At 37.9% G+C, this 18362-nt stretch overlaps 1 protein-coding gene across 1 annotated transcript; it reads left to right on the top strand.

Annotated features, from left to right (window-relative positions):
- Positions 1-3949: 3949 nt before the first annotated feature.
- On the top strand, positions 3950-17377 carry CGA (glycoprotein hormones, alpha polypeptide). The gene is made up of 4 exons (XM_070496795.1): positions 3950-4146; positions 14954-15060; positions 16100-16284; positions 17031-17377. Exons 2-4 carry the CDS (start codon positions 14961-14963, stop codon positions 17106-17108), a joined length of 363 nt encoding a protein of 120 aa, XP_070352896.1. The 5' UTR covers positions 3950-4146; positions 14954-14960; the 3' UTR covers positions 17109-17377.
- The last annotated feature ends 985 nt before the right edge of the window (positions 17378-18362 follow it).

Here is an 18362-nt window from a genome sequence, read left to right as displayed (position 1 = left end):
ATAGCACAGCCAGAAGGACCTACAACTACAATATACTGGGGGCTTTGGAGATAGGAAGAAAAAAGCAAAAGAAGATTGGCAACAGATGTTAGCTCAGGTGCCAATCTTTAAACAAAAGAAAATTAAAAAATATGATTAGACCTGCATATTTGGATATGGAAAAACCCACCAAGATACATTGTTACACTTAAAAAGAGGAAAGAAGGCAAGATATTAAACAATGTGTATATTATGTTTCTATTCATTTTCAGCAAAACCCCAGAAAATGTGTGCATATACTAGACAATTTCTGGAAACATTAAGAAATTGTTAAAAATGGATACCTTTGGGAATGGAAGTGAAGATTTTGGGGTAGGAGGAAGGCTTATTTTTCAGTATGTATACTCTTGTTTTGCTTGAAAATTTAAAATCATGTACTGTGTCACTGAAATTACTGAAGAAAAAGCTACTTGAAAAAACAAGGGTTTTACATACCTCAGCTGTTCTTCTGATTACAGCAAAATGTTTGTGATAATCAGACTTTGCTATTAGAAAGATCGAATTATGTTTAATAAAACAAATCAACTGAGCATATGAAACATTTACAAAGATGGTTATTTTAAAAAATTCAGTGTGTAAGTGACAAAACTTCATTGGGGGGGCTGGCCCAGTGGTGTAGTGGTTAAGTGAGCATGTTCCACTTTGGCGGCCTGGGGTTCGCTAGTTCGGATCCCGGGTGTGGACATGGCACTGCTTGGTAAGCCATGCTGTGGTAGGCGTCCCACATATAAAGTAGAGGAAGATGGGCATGGATGTTAGCTCAGGGCCAGTCTTCCTCAGCAAAAAGAGGAGGATTGGCAGCAGATGTTAGCTCAGGGCTAATCTTCCACAAAAAGAAAAAACAACGAAACTTCATTAGGAAAAGTTCATTCATTTGACATAGTCTACGTGTACTTCACTGTGTCATACTGCCAGGCAAAGGCGTTCCTGCACACCCTCTGTGGCATGACGTGCTCTGAGGACTTCATCTGTGAAGCTGGCTGGTTGGTTGCCGTCATCCCAGTGTCTTCAGCCAGTCTACCTTCTTGGTAATGGGCACTCCAAACTTTAGCACCTGGGAGGGAACTGTAATGAGTGAGGAGTGTTTTAGTTCTCTCACCTACCAGCCCCACCAGTTACCTAAGATGGAGGAAAACAGGGCTATCAGGTATGGGATAGAAGGGTCAGGAATACACGAAAGCAGCTATATAAAAACATCTTTTTGTTAACAGTACTGTTAAAAAAAAAAAAAACAGAATTCAATCGACTGAATTTGAAGATCTAATTGTCTTTATTCAACGATTCGATCACATGGCATCTCCCCCGGCAAGCAGAGAGATACTCTGAGTAGATGTACAAGTGGAAAGTTTTTATTGGAAGGACGGTGGGGCAAGGAATTTATTAGCAAAGGAAAAGAAAGGATTGCTTCAGGTGAGGTCATCTTATTTCGAGGGGAAGGAAACAGCAGAGATTTTATAGTTCAGATTATCAGGAAATTTCAGATTGACTGTTTTAAAGGTCACATTTCTGGGAGGGATTGAAACTGCAATTAAGTTTTGGTTTATTGCTGTGGGGGGCAAATGACTCCATTTTGGGCCTGTTGCTTCTTTTTTAACAGTACTTTAGCCAATTACAATTAAAAATTATATTTCTCAAATTAACTAAAAATTAATTTCCTCAATTATAATGAAAAGTAATATAGACTCATTTTAGAAAGTATAAAGAAGTATAATTTGTACTATATTAATAAAGACAATTTCTCTAAACTACGAACACAAATGCAGAGTTTCCTCCAATTTTTTGTACAGTAGTCCCCCCTTCTCCACAGTTTCAAGTTTTGAGGTTTCAGTTACCCATGGGTAATTGCAGTCCAAAAATATTAAATGGAAAATTTCAGAAATAAACAATTCATAAGTTTTAAATTGTATGTCATTCTGAGTAGCGTGATGAAATCTTACACCATCTCATACCATCCCACCCAGGATGTGAATCATCCCTTTGTCCAGCATACTGTGCGTCAGTCACTAAGTAGCTGTTCAGTTATCAGATTGACGGGCAGGGTATCGCAGTGTTTGTGTTCAAGTAACCCTTATTTTACTAAATAATGGCCCCAAAGTGTAAGAGTAGTGATGCTGGCAATTCAAACATGCCAAAGAGAAGTTATTGTTATTAATCTCTTATTGTGCCTAATTATAAATTAAACTTTATCACTGGTATGTATAGGAGAAAACATAGTATACATAGGGTTCAGTACTATCCATGGTTTCAGGCATCCACTGGGGGTCTTGCAATGTATCCCTCATGGATAATGGGGGACTACTGTATCCTGTTGATCATTTTAAGGAGAATACGTGGACAAGGATGGGGAGTCACTTATAATTTACTTATGCATGTGCACAGACAAAAGTCAGCAGGCAATTCTTAACACATGTATTTTCTGTTATATATAAGAAGTTGGAAGTGTTACCCCTGAGTGGGGAAGTTGGGAGTCTGGAGACGGGGAGAGGTCACACATGTGTGGAGGGGACTGTTTTGACTACTCTTTTGTATAATTTATTTTGTCGTATCATGTATAAAAAAATACAAAAATACTGTAAATTTTAAAAACACTCTAAAAACATTCATTTGAATCCCCTAATATTTTTAATTCTTACATAGGAACATATGAAATAAAAATAAAACCTCTTACTAAATCATAAACCAAATAAGAATAGTAAGAGCACACAAGAAAGATCATTTCTACTTAATCAACCAGATAAAAAAAGAAAGAAGGATTGAGAGAAGGGCCAGGAGAGGGAAGAGAAAAGAATAAAGGAGAGTGAAATGCCTGACTGGGAGGGAGGGGGGAGGAAAAGGAATTTTTCCATAAGACCTCAAAGTTTCCTTCCCCTGAAACTTCGAAGGCTCCAGATTTCCAAAATAAGTCTGCTACTTTGAAGATATACTGCCAATCCTTTGAGATTTGAGTGATAGAAACTCATGAATAATGGTGACATCAATTGTCACCAGGAAAAGGTGACTGGAAAGAGTAGATATTGAGAGAAACCATTGGAAGGAGATAATGGAAATCTGAAAAGGTGTAAAAATGGAAGCAAATCAACTTAGTACAGCTAATAAATGACAGACAACTTGGCTTTCTTTGGTCAGTTTCTTCCGTTGTTACACAAGAGTTACTTTTTGTATCACAGGGGCCTTCTCAGCTCTCCTCTTGGGAGGTTGTTGGTAGTTTCTAAGCCAGTTCCTACAGAAATGCACTGAGCAGAGTAGATGGAGACAGGAGCCTTTTTAGGATCACAATCTCTGTGTGGATAAAAGCAGCCACAGTCGTAATCTGAGGAGCTGGGTGGGTTTTAGGGAGATACTGTGTTGGCAATCTTAAAATTAAGTGTCCCACAGCAGGCAATTCTTAACACATGTATTTTCTGTTTAGGAAGAAACTGAGCTTACTAAAGTGAAATGAGAAAAAAACCCCAAAAGTCACAAATATTGAGAACCAATCAGTCCTCAGAACCACCTCATACCTTTTCCGTGCATCCTTATTAAATCCAAATGCTCATTTAATTTTAGAAAAGTCTAAATGGGCATGTGTCTTATTTTCCTGCTTCCTGCTGGAACAATGTTGTAAGCCTGGAAATGTTCTATATCTATTATCTGAAATTTACAGCTCTTCCCCTGAATAAGTAAATATCAGGTACTTAGCTAATTAAATGTGATACTCAAAGGGTCTTGTTTATAGGAAAGAGTCAACTTTCAGGATGTTGTGTGTAAATCTCGATAAAATTACGTAGAAAATGACAGCGTGCTCTTGTTTCATAGGCTGACCTTGTGGTCACCACCGCCTGAAAATGGCTCAAAACAAAAAATGATCTAAGAGTTGAAACAAGATAAGATCAAATTGATGTCATATAATTACATGAAGTACCATTCAATCACTGGATGGAATTTACTGTTGATCCCTGGGCTTAGACGCAGGTGGGAACATGCAGTTCTTATCACTCTGCTGGTATAAAAGATAGGTGAGGACAGTGTTAACCTCAGTTACTGAGAAATCACAAGACGAAGCTAGAATCCCTCTTCAGAGCCACAGTCAACTGCTCTGAACACATCCTACAAAAAGTCCAGAGGAAGGTAATATGAATGAGACAACTTTTGGGATTTTAACTGAGTGATGAGTGAAATATTTGAGAATATAGGGGAGCTGTGCATAAACCTTAGTAAGAAGAAAGACAGGCATTTACACATTCTCTTTTCAGCACTCACGATTGAATTGGGAGGAAGTCTGCAGAATTGTGGTCTGTGATCACAGGCTAAGATGTTATCTAACAGAAGCCAGAAACCAAATGTCTCCTGCTGAGATGCGTGAGTGCCTGTCAGTATCTAAAAACTTTCCTTAGGAAATATTGGATGTCATTTGAAAGGCATTCTTTTGAGTGACTTCCGAGAGTCAGACAGAGGGCGAGTAGACATTATGTATGTTGCTGATATTGTTCTATTTACAGTTTTTACATGATTCGTAGCTATACCTTCAAGCTGGCCGGTGACAAAGCAGCTCAGCTGTCCAGCTGAACGACCATAGCTTCTGATATTTTTGAATAGATGTCCTTGAGTGGACTTGAATAGCAACACTGAAGTCTCTTGAACAACATCATTTCCATTTTTACTTTCATAAAATGCTACAAAAGTAAGAGTTAATAGTACTTCTCCAACTATTCCTGGTGACCTTGCAATTCTAAATCGCTTCCTTAAGTCCGGTTGGTTTGTTCCAACTGGAATTTCTGGAAACCCTTGCTAACCTTAGTTATATTTGCATCAGCACTAGTTGAAATGGCAGCTGGTTGGGAAATTAAGAGCAGAAAATAAAAGTGCTCTTTTTGTCCCTCCTTCTTAGTGTTGAACAGGCTTCGGGCTCATGGTAGAATTATGGGCTGACATTATGTGAGTCCCTTGGGAATACAGAAACTCCATAGGAACTTTTCTTTCCTAAGTTCTACATTCCTTTTCTACTCAAAAGTAAGATATTTTACATTAGAACAGAGGAATATTTTTAAGTTTCTGAAGATGCTTTCTAAATAATTACTTAACACCAATTCAATTATTCAAAATATTGGTCACTGAAATTTCATTGAAATACTTTGCTATAGTCTTGAACTATTTTAGAAAGATAAGAACAATCATTTGTGAAAAATTTATGTTTTTTCATTTCAACTTTAACTTTGGTCTTGGTTTAAGTTTCTTATTTCCTTTTACAGTAATAGAGTTGTTTAAGTTTTGAGTCATATTTCTTACCATTTCCTGCTGAAAAGTGCAGCATATGACCAATGCTAGAAAAGCAATTGATTACATTCCAGAACGGATTTTCAGTTTCATTGTACATTTCTTTTTCATGTGGGACTCAAATTTACGTGAAAACTCAAAGTAAGACTGGCAAATAGAAACAGTAAAATTAGAAAGTAACATGCATCTTATTCAAAAGTAGATCCAGATAATTTGCTTTCACAGAGAGGAAATGTACAGGAATAATTGATATTTCCATTGAGAACAGCATGACCTACAGCACCAAGCTTCTATTTTTTTTTTTCTTTTTAAAGATTGGCACCTGACCTAACACCTGTTGCCAATCTTCTTTTTTTTTTTTTCTTCTGCTTTTTCTCCCCAAATCCCCCCAGTACATAGTTGCATATTTTAGCTGTGGGTCCTTCTAATTGTGGTATGTGGGATGCCACCTCAGCATGGCTTGATGATCCGTGCTATGTCCTCACCCAGAATCCAAATCGGGGAAACCCTGGGCCGCTGAAGCAGAGAGCACGAACGTAACCACTCTGCCATGGGACCGGCTCCCAAACTTCCATTTTTACAGATTGTAAATCCGATAGCAGTTTGCTATCGGATTTATAATCCTTGCAAATTCTAGTGTTGGTCTGTAACGTTTCAGCATTACCCTTGTAATGTTGCACAAAGTAATCCAGTAATTCTTTGGTTCTTCAGATTCAGAGATAACATTGTAGAAGTGCTCTAGCATCCTTAATCTGAGGTCTAATTGAGAGAGATGGTGAGAGAGAGAGAGAAAGGGAGAGAGAAGGGATTTAGGCTGGACCGGGAGTGGAATCAAGGGCAATATTAGGAATGAGATTAGAAAAGACAGAGGTAACAGCATGATCCAAGTGTGGATCAGTGTCCTAAAGGAGGAAATGGATTAACTGTGTGCCTCTAGGCTGCAGGGGTGGTAAAGATGGAAGGGCACTATTTTAGGATCAGACCACTGTTCAGGTGCCCTTGGCAAACCCTTTTACTTCTCTGAGTGTAGTTTGGTAGTCTATGAAATAGGTGCCATAATAATGCTTTCCTCACAGAAACGTAAAGAGAATTATGCAAGGGCGTGTGTGGGAAAGCAAATGCTTCTCCTCTTTTCCCCACTCCCCACCAACCAGACTCCAGTCCTCCCAACTTGATCAGCTATAAATGCCTCTGTATCCAAATGAAATGACTTCCTTAAGGCTGTTCTGAAGAAAGCGAAGTTAGATAAATACGTAAGATAAAAAATTACATGGCAAGTTACATTTAAGCTGGTACAACACAAAGTTGCTCTAAAAAAAGATGTCAGCATCCTATTTAGGGATATACCATCTGAAAAATTATTTAAGAAGTTCATTGTAAAATATAGAGATTTGAAGGCAGTATAGTGAAGTGTGGTTCAGAGCTTGGAGTTTGGAATTGTGAAGAGACATTCTAAAATCGTGGCTCTCCCAGTGGCAAATTTTGTGACTGAATAGGTTACTTCACCTCTAGAATATCTTTACCTGCCAAAATGAGAATAATACCTCACTGGGATGTCATGGGTATTGAATTTCTTTGCGTGTTCAAGGTGCCTAAAAGAATATCTGGCACATACAACTGCTCCATTAATGGTAAGTATAATTTTTAAAGTGTAAGTTATTATTATTACCAAATCCAGTATTGCAGATATTGTGTAGAACGCTAAGTCCAAAATTTTTCACACTTTGTTTCATTGTCCCTGGTAGAGTAACTGAATATGTGTTATGTAACTTACTCCCCACGGAGGAAAAGTACCAACCAGGAGAAAGTAGAGAGGCAAGATTGTGGTCCCATATCTCAAACCCTGGAGGAGAAATTTTGTTATAAGAGAGAGCAGTTATATCATTTATCTATCGCTGGGCTTCAAACTACCCAAAAACTTAGTGGGTAAAACAGCAAGTTATTATTCTCTCTCAAGGTTCTGTGGCTGCACTGCACTCAGCTGGGCAGTTCTTTACTTGGGTTTCTCATGCCTTTGCCTTCAGGTACTGGCTGGGGCTGGAGTCATCTTAAGGCTCAACTGGACTGGCCATCCAGGATGGCTCCTTCACTCATTATTTCTTGGCCTCTTTCTCTCTCTCTATGTGGCATCTCATTCTCCAGGGCCTCTCCTTGTGGCTTGGACTTCTTATCCTACAGTGGTCTCAGAGGAGAAGCACTTCTCACATGGCAACTGGCTTCTAAGAGAAAGGAAGCAGGAACTGCCAGGTCACTGTAGGGTCACAGCCCCAACTGGCCCAGTGTTACTCCTGCCATTTTCTATTTGTCCAACTAGTCATAGGGCCCGCCTAGATCAAATGGGGTACAAAGATAGACCCATTACTTTTTGATGCAAGACTGGCAAGGTCATACTGCAGAGGAAATGTAGGCTGAGAGAGAATTTTGTGGCCATCTTTGGGGCATATAACCTGCCATCGCAGTGAAAACCTGGGGGCAATGAACAACGAGGGGGCTTCTCTTTGCAGCTCCCCTGCTTTGTTTTGATCACAGAAAAAGATGCTTATAAAGTAAAAAGTGCTGGGATTGAAAAATCTGTAATCCCAGCCTGTCTATCCTATTATTGAAAGACTTCAAGGCAAATTAAACATGTTTTTATACTATAGTGTTTTTAAATGGGAGTGATACTTGGTGCGCCAAAAGATTGCATGAGAAGAGCTGAAACATAAAATATAATGTACAAATTTTAAAAGTTACAAGAAAGATTCTTACATTACTAGAATAATGCTCCATAAAAAACTTCTCTGGCCTTTGGTGTTTAATTTTTCTGAGTGATAAATTGACACTATCCGATGTTTTATTCCCGATAGCATTTATTGCTGCAATAGTGTTAGAAATTGACTATTTTTAAAAAACATTTGAATTTCTCATTTAAGACAATATTTTATGGTGCATAGAGTTTGTCTTATCAAAATTTCTTTTCCATTTAGTATGTAAACAATTAAAAAATGCTGATGTACTGGAAAAACCAGAAGGGTAATGGAAAAACCAAGATTTTAATTACATAATTATGTTAACATTGTAAAGTGTCTTTAAATAACAATTAAAGTAGAAAGTGTACATATTGTTATAAGCCCCTTAAATTTAGTCAATTAAGCATAGAAATATCTCAAAATATAATTGTTACAAGAATGGCCATAAAGGAATTGAAATCATTCTTATAATTCTATGAAACCTTCAGTTTTCTTCTAAATACTCCCTGCTCTTTTGCTTTATTTTTAAAATAAATATTTTAAGGCCATCTTTTGTTCTATTCTTTATGGAAACCCCCATGTTTTGCAAAGCATGGCTGTACAAGCTGTGTGGTTTATTTCTCTTGTCTCTGAGACCTCTTTTTTCACTTCTTTTCTCTCCATTGCATCTGGAAAACAAGTTTGTTCCCTTTTAAAATTTTGTGAAGGCACAAAACACTGTTAAGTGACTGATAAGTAGAATCTCATCCCACATACTGCCGCTGAACCGTGTGACTTCACTTGGCCTTGTTTCCTCTGGGGCGCTTCGGGGCTACGCTATTCACACCTTGACTTTCTGGGGAATCGTGAGAACTACAGAATACATGAAGCTCCTGTACAAATGTCAAAACAATGAGATATATATTTCTTGCTGTAAATGCACATGCTCTTTGTTCTCATTAGTTTTGCATCTCTCCGTTTTCACGTCTCCAGCTTACCAAAGCAAATGCTTTTGTTAGAGCCTTGATCACCTTAACTTCTAGTAGTTTGCCTTTGTGTCTGGATCAGATGGCAGGAAACATTCATATTTGTGTCACCCATACTTGGCATAGTGCCTGGCATGTAGCAGGTACTTATTCAGTCTTTAAATCTTCCAAGCATTCAATTTGGACCTTAAATTTGGCACCTAACAAATGTTGAACCCCTGTCAAATTATCCAAAAGTCATCTTTTTATAAGATAGAGGAAACATGAATTATCTATATCAAAGAATGGCTAAGAGGATTTGAGGCACATTGTGGGAGTATTAAACAGTCTCTACTCGTTTATACCTCCCATTTCTCAGCCATCCTTTGTCACTCTCTTTGGAGACAACTATTAGTGAAGGTGTTAATCGGTTTCCAGGTCAGTCTAGTGCCTGGGAACAATATTTGAGCATCTACTTGGAAGAAGTGGGAACCTGGAGGATTATTTAGGTTGGGGACAGAGCATAGGATCATGAAAGACTCTCACTGCTGGACCCAGGCTTCAGCACATGTTACAAGAGCAAGGTAAAAACCCACTTACTGCAACGAGAGCACACGAGGAAAGAAAACTAGTAGCCAAGCCCACTCCAAGCTCAGTTTCCTGACCACTGACCCCAGACTCTTTAAATTCATCCACCTGGAGACAGAGGTGGTTGCTAGGCAGGAGGTAGAAGAGAGCCAGCTCAAGGGCCTGCTCTGTGGGAGTGGGTGGGATGCAGGATTCTGAACATCCTACTTTCCCTTGTGACTCTCCACCTTCAAATCTTTCACCAAGGCTGAGCTATTGCTATCTTCTCTGGACCAGGCAGGATGTTAAAACTTACAGGCCTGTTCTCTGTTAACAAACAATTACTGAATACCTATCTCATGCCAGGTGGTGTGCTGGGGCTTAAAGGCTTTACTTTCAAGGTTCCCTTTCATTAGCTACTGTTCACTGAAGGCAACTTACTTTTCCTGTCCTTGGTAGTTAGCTGGGTTAGATGGGGCTAATGAGGTGAAGCCTTAGGTTAACCCTCTAGAAGTCAGTTAGATTTAATCTATTTTGTTAACAAAGAATCATGCCTCTAATCCTAGCCAGTCATCTCAAAAATGTGCTATGAGTCAGTTGGGCTTCCTGGTGTGGAGAGTAGGGTTGAGTCACCCCATCTATCACAAGCATCAGAAAAACCGAAAACCTCGCTCTCTGGCAGTGGGGGAGCAGTGGCAGCGTCTTTGCAAGCGAAGGTCAGGATGTCACATTGTACCAAGCACTTGCAGTCTTTTGGGAACAATCTTTTACATATAAGTATAGAATATGCATATGTATATATACATGCAAACATGCGCATCAGACCATGATATATAAGAGATAAAAAAAATCTACTTTGCCTTGAAGTCTTGCAATAATAGAATAGACAGGCTGAGATTACAGATTTCTCAATCCTGGTAATTTACTTTATAAGCATCTTTTTCTGTGATCAAAACAGAGCAGGGGAGCTGCAAAGAGAAGTCCCCTTGTTGTTCATTGCCCCCAGATTTTCACTGCAATGGCAGGTTGTACACCCCAAAGGTGGCTGCAAAAATCTCTCTCAGCCTACGTTCCCTCTGCAGTATGACTTTGTCACTCCCACATCAAAAAGCAGCATGTCTGTCTTTGTACCCCATTTAATATATGGGTGGATGTGTATGATACTTGGTGAGTCATATTTATGTATATATATACAAAATATGCTGTATATATATTTATATATGGCTTGCATGGTACCCTGGAAGAGTGTTTACCTATTTTACAAATCATTTAAATGTTAATTATAAATAATCACAATAATAATATTATGTCTGACTTAGAACAATATTTATTCAGTGATAATCATGGATGAAGGAAAATAATGCCCATAATTACTTGTGTATAAGTATGTATATCAGGTAGAAATAATGACATATATATGTTTTAGCTTTACCTATATTTAGGCAGTCGGTTTTTCTATATTATAAACTGTTAGTTCTACGTCTGACAAATTATTCTTAAAAGACGTAGGAGTTGATATAAACATCTAACAAAAACATGGTCTTATTATGTCAGTCTACATGAAAAATAACCACAAGTCTGACTCACGTACAATTTTAAATCTCATCCTGAGATGTCTTTTTTCCCCCCCCAAAAAAAAAAAACCGTTTTTCCTTTTGAATAATTATAGATTCAGAGAAAGTTGTGAAAAAATGTTCAAGGAAGACCTAGGTACCCGTTAGCCAGTTCCCCCAGTGATGATTCCTTGCATAACCATAGCACAACGTGAAAACCAGGAGATTGACATTGGTACAACCCTCAGAGCTTATTCAGATTTCACTAGTATTGTGTGTGTTTGTCCGTGTGTAGTTCCATGCCGTTTTATCCTGTGTGTACACTAGTGTGATAACTATCACAATCAAGATGCAGAACTGTTCCATCACTATAAAGCTTCCTTGTACTATCTTTTTATAGCCACAATTACCCCTCTCAGCTCCCTAACACTAACTCCTTGAAACTGCTAGTGTATTCTCCATCTCCATGATTTTATTTCAAGAGTGTTATACAAATGGAATCATACAGTATGCAACCTTCACTCAGCACAATGCCCTTGAGATACATTCAAGTTGCATGTGTATCAATAATATATTCCTTTTGTTGCTACATAGTATTCTCTAGTATGGAAGTACCATTGTTTGTATAACCCTTCATCTGCCAAGGGCATTTGGATTGTTTCCAGTTTTGGACTCATAAATAAAGCTGCTATGAACCTTCCTATACAAGTTTTGTAGGAACACAGTTTTCATTTCTCTGAGATAAATGCCTAAAAGTGCAACTGCTGGGTTATATAGCAGTGCATGTTTAGTTTTACAGGAAAATCCCAAACTGTTTTCCAGAGTGGCTCTACCATTTTATATGCCCACCAGCAATGTGTGAATTTTCCTGTTTCTCTGCATCCATGCCAGCATTTGGTGTTATTATTTTTTATTTTCGCTATTCTGTTAGGTGTGTAATATCTCATTGTGGTTTTAATTTGCATGTGCCTAATGACTGATGTTGAATACTTTTCATGTGCTTATTTGCCATCTATATATCCTCTTCAGTGCAATGCCCATTTTCCAGTTGGATTTTTTTTTCTGTTGAGTTTTGAGAGTTCTTTATATATTCTAGCTACCAGTCCTTTGTTGGATGTGTGGCTTGAAAATATTTTCTCCAAGTCTGTATCTTGTATTTTGATCCTCTTAACAGAGGACTAACCCATAATTTGGATGAGGTCCCATTTATAAATTTTTCCTTTTATGGATCACACTTTTGTCATCAACTCTAAAAACTCTTAATGTAGCCCTTGGTCTCCCCAATTTTTTCCTAAAAATTTTATGGTTTCACATTTTACAGTTCAGGCTATGATCCATTTTGAGTTGATTTTCATATAAGGTATGAGATTTACATTGAGGAATTTTTGTTTGTTGTTGTCTTTGTTTTGCCTATCAATGTCTAATTTATCCAGCAGCCATTGTTGAAAAGGGTAAATTCCTGTGTTAAATTGCTTTGCATTCTTGTCAAAAGCCAGCTGGGCATATTTGTGTAGGTCTAGTTGGGGTTCTCCATTCTGTTCCATTGATCTTTGTGTCTACCCCTCTGCCAGCATCACACTGTTTTGATTACTGTAGATATACAATAAGCATTCACACTGGGAAGAGTGATTCCTCCCGTTCTGTTTCTAAATTTGTTTGATCTGTTCTAGATCCTTTGCTTTTCAATAATAATAATCTTGTCTATGTCTACAAAAGTTATGCTTGGATTTTGATAGGAATTTCATTAGATGTTGAGGTCACTTTGGAAAGAATTGACATTTTTACTATATTGAGTCTTCCAAAGCATGAATATGATGTTTCTCCATTTATTTAAATCTTCTTTGATTTACTGCATCAGTATTTTGTAATTTTCAGCATGCAGCTTTTGTACATATTTTGTTAGATTTATGCTTAAGTATTTTCTTTGGAGTGATTGTAAATGGTTTAATTTTCTTTCACGACATTGTTTTTAGTATATAGAAATGCAGTTGATCATTGTGTCATGCAATCTTGCTGAAATCACTAATTAGTTCCAGGACCTTCTTTGTAGGTTCCTTTTTTTTTTTTTTTTTTACCAGATGATCATGTCATCTACAAATAGGGATAGTTCCATTTCTTCCCTTTCAATTTGTATGCCTTTAATTTCTTTTTCTTGCCATATTGTGCTGGCTAAAACTTCCAGTAAGATATTGAATAAGAGTGGTGAGAGTGGACATCCTTGCCACACTCCTGATCTTAAGGGGAAAACACTCAGTTTTCCACCATTAAGTATGATGTTAACTGTAGGTTTTTGTAAACGCTCCTTATCAAATTGAGAAAACTCTTTTGATTCTTGTTTGCTAAGAGTTTTTACCATGAAAGAGTATTGGATATTGTCAAATGCTTTTCTGTGTCAACTGACGTAATCATATGGCTTTTTTCTTCTTTATCCTATTGATGTGATGGATGACATTAAGTGATTTTCAAATATTGAACCAGCCTTGCATGCTGTGAATTATTCCCAATTGGTTGCATTGTATAATATATGTTACTGGGTTCAACTTGTTATTATTTTGTTTAGGATCTTGACATCTAACTTCATAAGATATACTGGACTCTAGTTTTCTTTTGTTCTGTATGTGTCTGGTCTTGATGTCAGGGTAATCCTGGCCTCATAAAATGACTTGGTCATGGTTTCTTCCTCTTCTATTTTCTAAGAGAGATTCTGTAAAATTGATGTTAATTCTTCTTTAAATGTTCTTAATTGTCTTTTTATTAGTAAATGATGCTCTGACTCTCTTATCTCATGGTTTGAGCAAAAGGAATCCATAACACTTTCACTTTAAAAGTAGGGATAAAGGGGCCTGCCTGGTGGCATAGTGGTTGAGTTTGTGCACTCTGCTTTGGTGCCTGGGGTTTACGGGTTCATATCCTGGGCATGGACCTACACATGGCTCATCAAGCCATGCTGTGTCAGTGTCCCATATGCAAAATAGAGGAGGATCAGCACAGATATTAGCTCAGGGACAATCTTCTTCAAGAAAAAAGAAGAAGATTGGCAACAGATGCTAGTTCAGGGCCAATCTTCCTCACCAAAAGAATAAAAGTAAAATAAAAAAGAGGATAAAACCTTGCCTCTTTTATCTTACATGAGATTTTTCTGGGGCATGTAGGGATACAATCCAATTTCCTGTCTCCCCATTCTCAGATGTAGTTAGGTCAATGCCTGGATATGGTAAGTCACTCAGCTGACCTTGGATAGCCCATCTCATGCACTCAAAATGCTAGATAAAGCTGTATCTACAGGTATAAATAAGTCAAGAAGTGCATTTAGGCAAACTTGGATTAACATTCTCTGCTGTCTACTCCTGCCACGTTGCTGGGTCAGCACTTACTGCTGCGCATTGACAGTTAGCCTTAAAGCTCACCCACCACCAGTGAATAAAAAGCCACATGGTAACGTGGGAATCGGAAGGATGGGCTCAAAGGCTTGTATATTTTATATACCATACAAAAGCTCATCTATCTATCCATCCATCTGTCCACCCAGCCTTGTACATATTCTTAGACATTGTCAAGTTGAAGTTTTATGTTTTTCAAATAAGGACATGGAGGCTTCTTAACAGAATGACATATTGAAAAAACAGAATTTATTGTTGATAAGCCTGATTCTACTGGTTGATGTGAGAAATAGGGAGATTCAATTCCCTACCTCTTTCCCAAAGAGAAATTGTGTTTTTATATATGGCTTTACAGTGTGTTGGGGGCTGCCAACAGAGGGGTCAAGACACCGAAGACTATTATTAGTAGTAATGTTAAAACTACTGGCTGTTGTTATGCCTGGGAAGCCAATTTTAGAGTAACTTTTTTTCCCATGTCTGTTTTGCAGAAGAGCCATGGATTACTACAGAAAACATGCAGCTGTCATCCTGGCCACATTGTCCGTGTTTCTGCATATTCTCCATTCCTTTCCTGATGGAGAGTTTACAACGCAGGGTGTGTGACCGAACTTGGATTTGCAGTAATAAGAAAAGCACATTTCTAGATGAACATCAATACTACATTAATTACATTTCCACCTTCTTTTCAGATGTGTAATAAATCTTGGCTGCCGGGTACATATCTAGGCACTTGAAGATTGTGAACATAAAATTAAATTAGTTTCCAAAAATGTACAGTGAAAACGATATCTTACATGTCCATTTAAATAGCAGCTGGTACATTTTCATCTGAAATAGATTCCTGATTATTCTTTAACTAAGTTTTACCATCAGAAAATTCTCCTTATTCTGTTAAGCTCATTATTTTTATTTTTATTTTTTTGACATTTTTCCCAGAAGGTTTGAGAGGATTTTAAAGTTGCCTTTGTAGATGAATTTTCACATCAGCTCACAAGTGAGAAAAACAAAACCACTTTACACAGTAAATTTGTTTTGTTATATTGTTTGAAAAATCTCATATAGTGGCTGATATAATTCCATCTGCTATGAAATTGTGAGCTACTATTGGTTATGGTTTTTCTCTAGACAAGTGGTAATATTTTCATCTCAGTTTGTAAATATGAATGCCTGATCTAACATCAGGTTCTCTACAGTCGACAAGCTTTCTTAATTCTGACATACTTTTCTCTGTCAATATTTGGAGTTTCTATGAGGAAAAAACAATAGCAGATTCGAAAGAGGAAAATATTTTGCTTCTGGGCAAAATTCTCCTTTCAGGTGAGCATGGAGCTTTCAGTTGTCAAGTTTTGTGTTCCCTGTCGGCACACCATAGGCTCACTATTAGCACTGGGGTAGAGAGAGACCTGCTGCTATTGAGATTTCCTGTGCATATCTGCAAAAATTGTTTTCCTATGAAAATAACTGTAATCAGTACAAGTAAATATTATGTATGAAGATTACCATATAGCCAAAAGTATTTATTTATTTTATTTCCAATAAAAAAAGAATATTTACCATCCCATTAAAAGCAAAAATTCATAGTTTCCTTTTGAATCATTTTTGGATTATTTCAGTCTTTGCCTTTTTTGTGATAGATTGCCCAGAATGCAAGCTAAAGAAAAACAAGTACTTCTCCAAACTGGGCGTCCCGATTTACCAGTGCATGGGCTGCTGCTTCTCCAGAGCGTACCCCACTCCAGCAAGGTCCAAGAAGACAATGTTGGTCCCAAAGAACATCACCTCAGAAGCCACATGCTGTGTGGCCAAAGCATTTATCAGGGTAAGAACTTAAAGGGCCCCAGAAGCTTTCTAACAGTTTAACCAGAGGAATGTCCCAGAGCACATCTGTGGGGTTTAACGCCAGAGGTGTGTGATGACCTATCCTTTGTGGGCATTTGTGCAAGGAGGGGCTGCATTTGTCCCCTTTAATCAAAAGAGCCTGTAAGTGTGCCGGTACGGGCTGGATTTATTCAGAATGATGAGAATAGGGGTAGAGGTGATGAGGGGCATGTTGGGAGAGAGTATATACCACACTTAGACAACGCAAATCTAACATTTTAGAGTGAAAATATCAACTGAAAGGGAGAATACGCAAATATAGCAAGCATTTATTTAGTTCAGGTGGCTATGGACAATTTTATTTTACTGTTTTCAATTTTGCTTATCTATCATCTATCTATCTATTGTCTATCTATCTATCATGTACTCACCTATCTACTATCTATCTACCTATTATCTATCTATCATTTATCTGTCATCTATCTATCTTTTATCTATCTACCATCTATGTATCTATTATCTATCTATTATCATCTATCTACCTATTATCTACCTACCGATCTATCATCTATTATTGATCTATTTATCATCTACCTACCTACCTATTATCTACCTACCTATCTATGATTATCTACCTATTATCTATCTATCCATCTATCATCTATCTACCTATTATCTATTATCTGTCTATTAGCAATCTATCTGTCTATCTAATTCCTCTCTCTCTTTTTGTTCCTTCCCCCTCAGGTCACATTGATGGGAAACATCAGGTTGGAGAACCACACCCAGTGCTATTGCAGCACTTGCTATCACCACAAGATTTAAATGTTTCACCAAGTGCCTTGTGGATGACTGCTGATTTCCTGGAGTGGAAAATTAATTTGTTCAATGTGTATGGCCTTGTGAGATACCCCCCACCTTTCTCTTACCATTCCCCTTTGGCATGCTTCGAGGATATACTGCAGCTTTGTTGTCTTTCTCTTTATCTGACAGTCTGATCGGCAGTCTAGCTCTTTTGATTTGGAATGAAATACAGCATTTAGCATGATCACAAAAAGCTGGTTCCACAGGAAATAAAGTCTTTTAAATCATCAGTTTATCATTGAATTCTATTTTTTTCTTAAAAGTTTAAAGGCAGTTGTTTTTGATAGGGTTAATTGAAAGGAGTGAGCCCATGAGTAAGCGGGGGCCTCATGTACTCAGTGACCTGACACTGGAGAGTCTCATTCCCGCGGAGCCTTCCAGAACAAGTGTGGCTCCTCCAGCCAGGGGCCAGTTACCAGACAATCCCCTGGGGGGAGGGAAGAAAACATAACCTCTATTTTGATTCCTTTTTGTATCACCTCTTTAAATGCCCCCTCCCATTTGTTTTGGTGAGGAAGATTGGCCCTGAGCTAACATCTGTGCCTATCTTCCTCTATTTTGTATGTGGGATGCTGCCACAGCATGGCTTTATGAGCAGTGTGTAGGTCCACACCTGGGATCCAAACTGGTGAACTCCAGGCCGCCACAGTGGAGTATGTGAACCCAACTTCTATGCCACTGGGCTGGCCCCTAAATGCCCATTTTGATGAGTTTTATAAAAGTAGATACATTAGTATGGTAATACATGCATAAAGTTTATGAATAAATAAGTATGCATTTATTGGGAATGTTTGGTCAGAAACTTTTTACTGGTAGAAGTTTTCAATCAGAAAAAAAATTGGAGAACATTGCTTTGGGGTTTGGGAAAGACAAAATCCTTCCCAGCCTGAAGTTTCTATCTGCTTATCTATGCCTAGTCAAAAAAAAAAGAAAAAGAAAAAGAAAAAGAAAGTAAAGTACATCTTATGAGTCTCTGGCAGCTGGGTTGTAACTGAATGATGGCTAAGGAAGGAATATCCTTGTCCTCAACTAAAATTGGACATTGCTTCGAAATTCCAGAGGCATCAGCTCTTACATTCCACATTCAGGTCTGGATGGGAACGGATAAATGATGAGCAAAGTACTCAGTGAGCACTCACTGTGGGCTAGGTGGAGTAACAAGCACGTTCACTGAGTTCTATCCAAATGCTTAAGAGCAGTGATATGCTTCAAAGT

Source organism: Equus asinus, chromosome 24 (genome assembly GCF_041296235.1).
Source record: "Equus asinus isolate D_3611 breed Donkey chromosome 24, EquAss-T2T_v2, whole genome shotgun sequence".
NCBI classification, from domain to species: Eukaryota; Metazoa; Chordata; class Mammalia; order Perissodactyla; family Equidae; genus Equus; species Equus asinus.
Note: the sequence above shows the minus strand (reverse complement) of the source record. Positions and strands in the feature narration are given on the sequence as shown.

Excerpts from the sequence above, each read along its gene's own strand:
- CGA (XM_070496795.1), top strand. The coding sequence starts at position 14,961 with ATGGATTACTACAGAAAACATGCAGCTGTCATCCTGGCCACATTGTCC. Across the intron at positions 15,061-16,099 it reads TGGAGAGTTTACAACGCAGG|ATTGCCCAGAATGCAAGCTA; the intron begins GTGTGTGACCGA and ends TTTTTGTGATAG. Across the intron at positions 16,285-17,030 it reads TGGCCAAAGCATTTATCAGG|GTCACATTGATGGGAAACAT; the intron begins GTAAGAACTTAA and ends CTTCCCCCTCAG.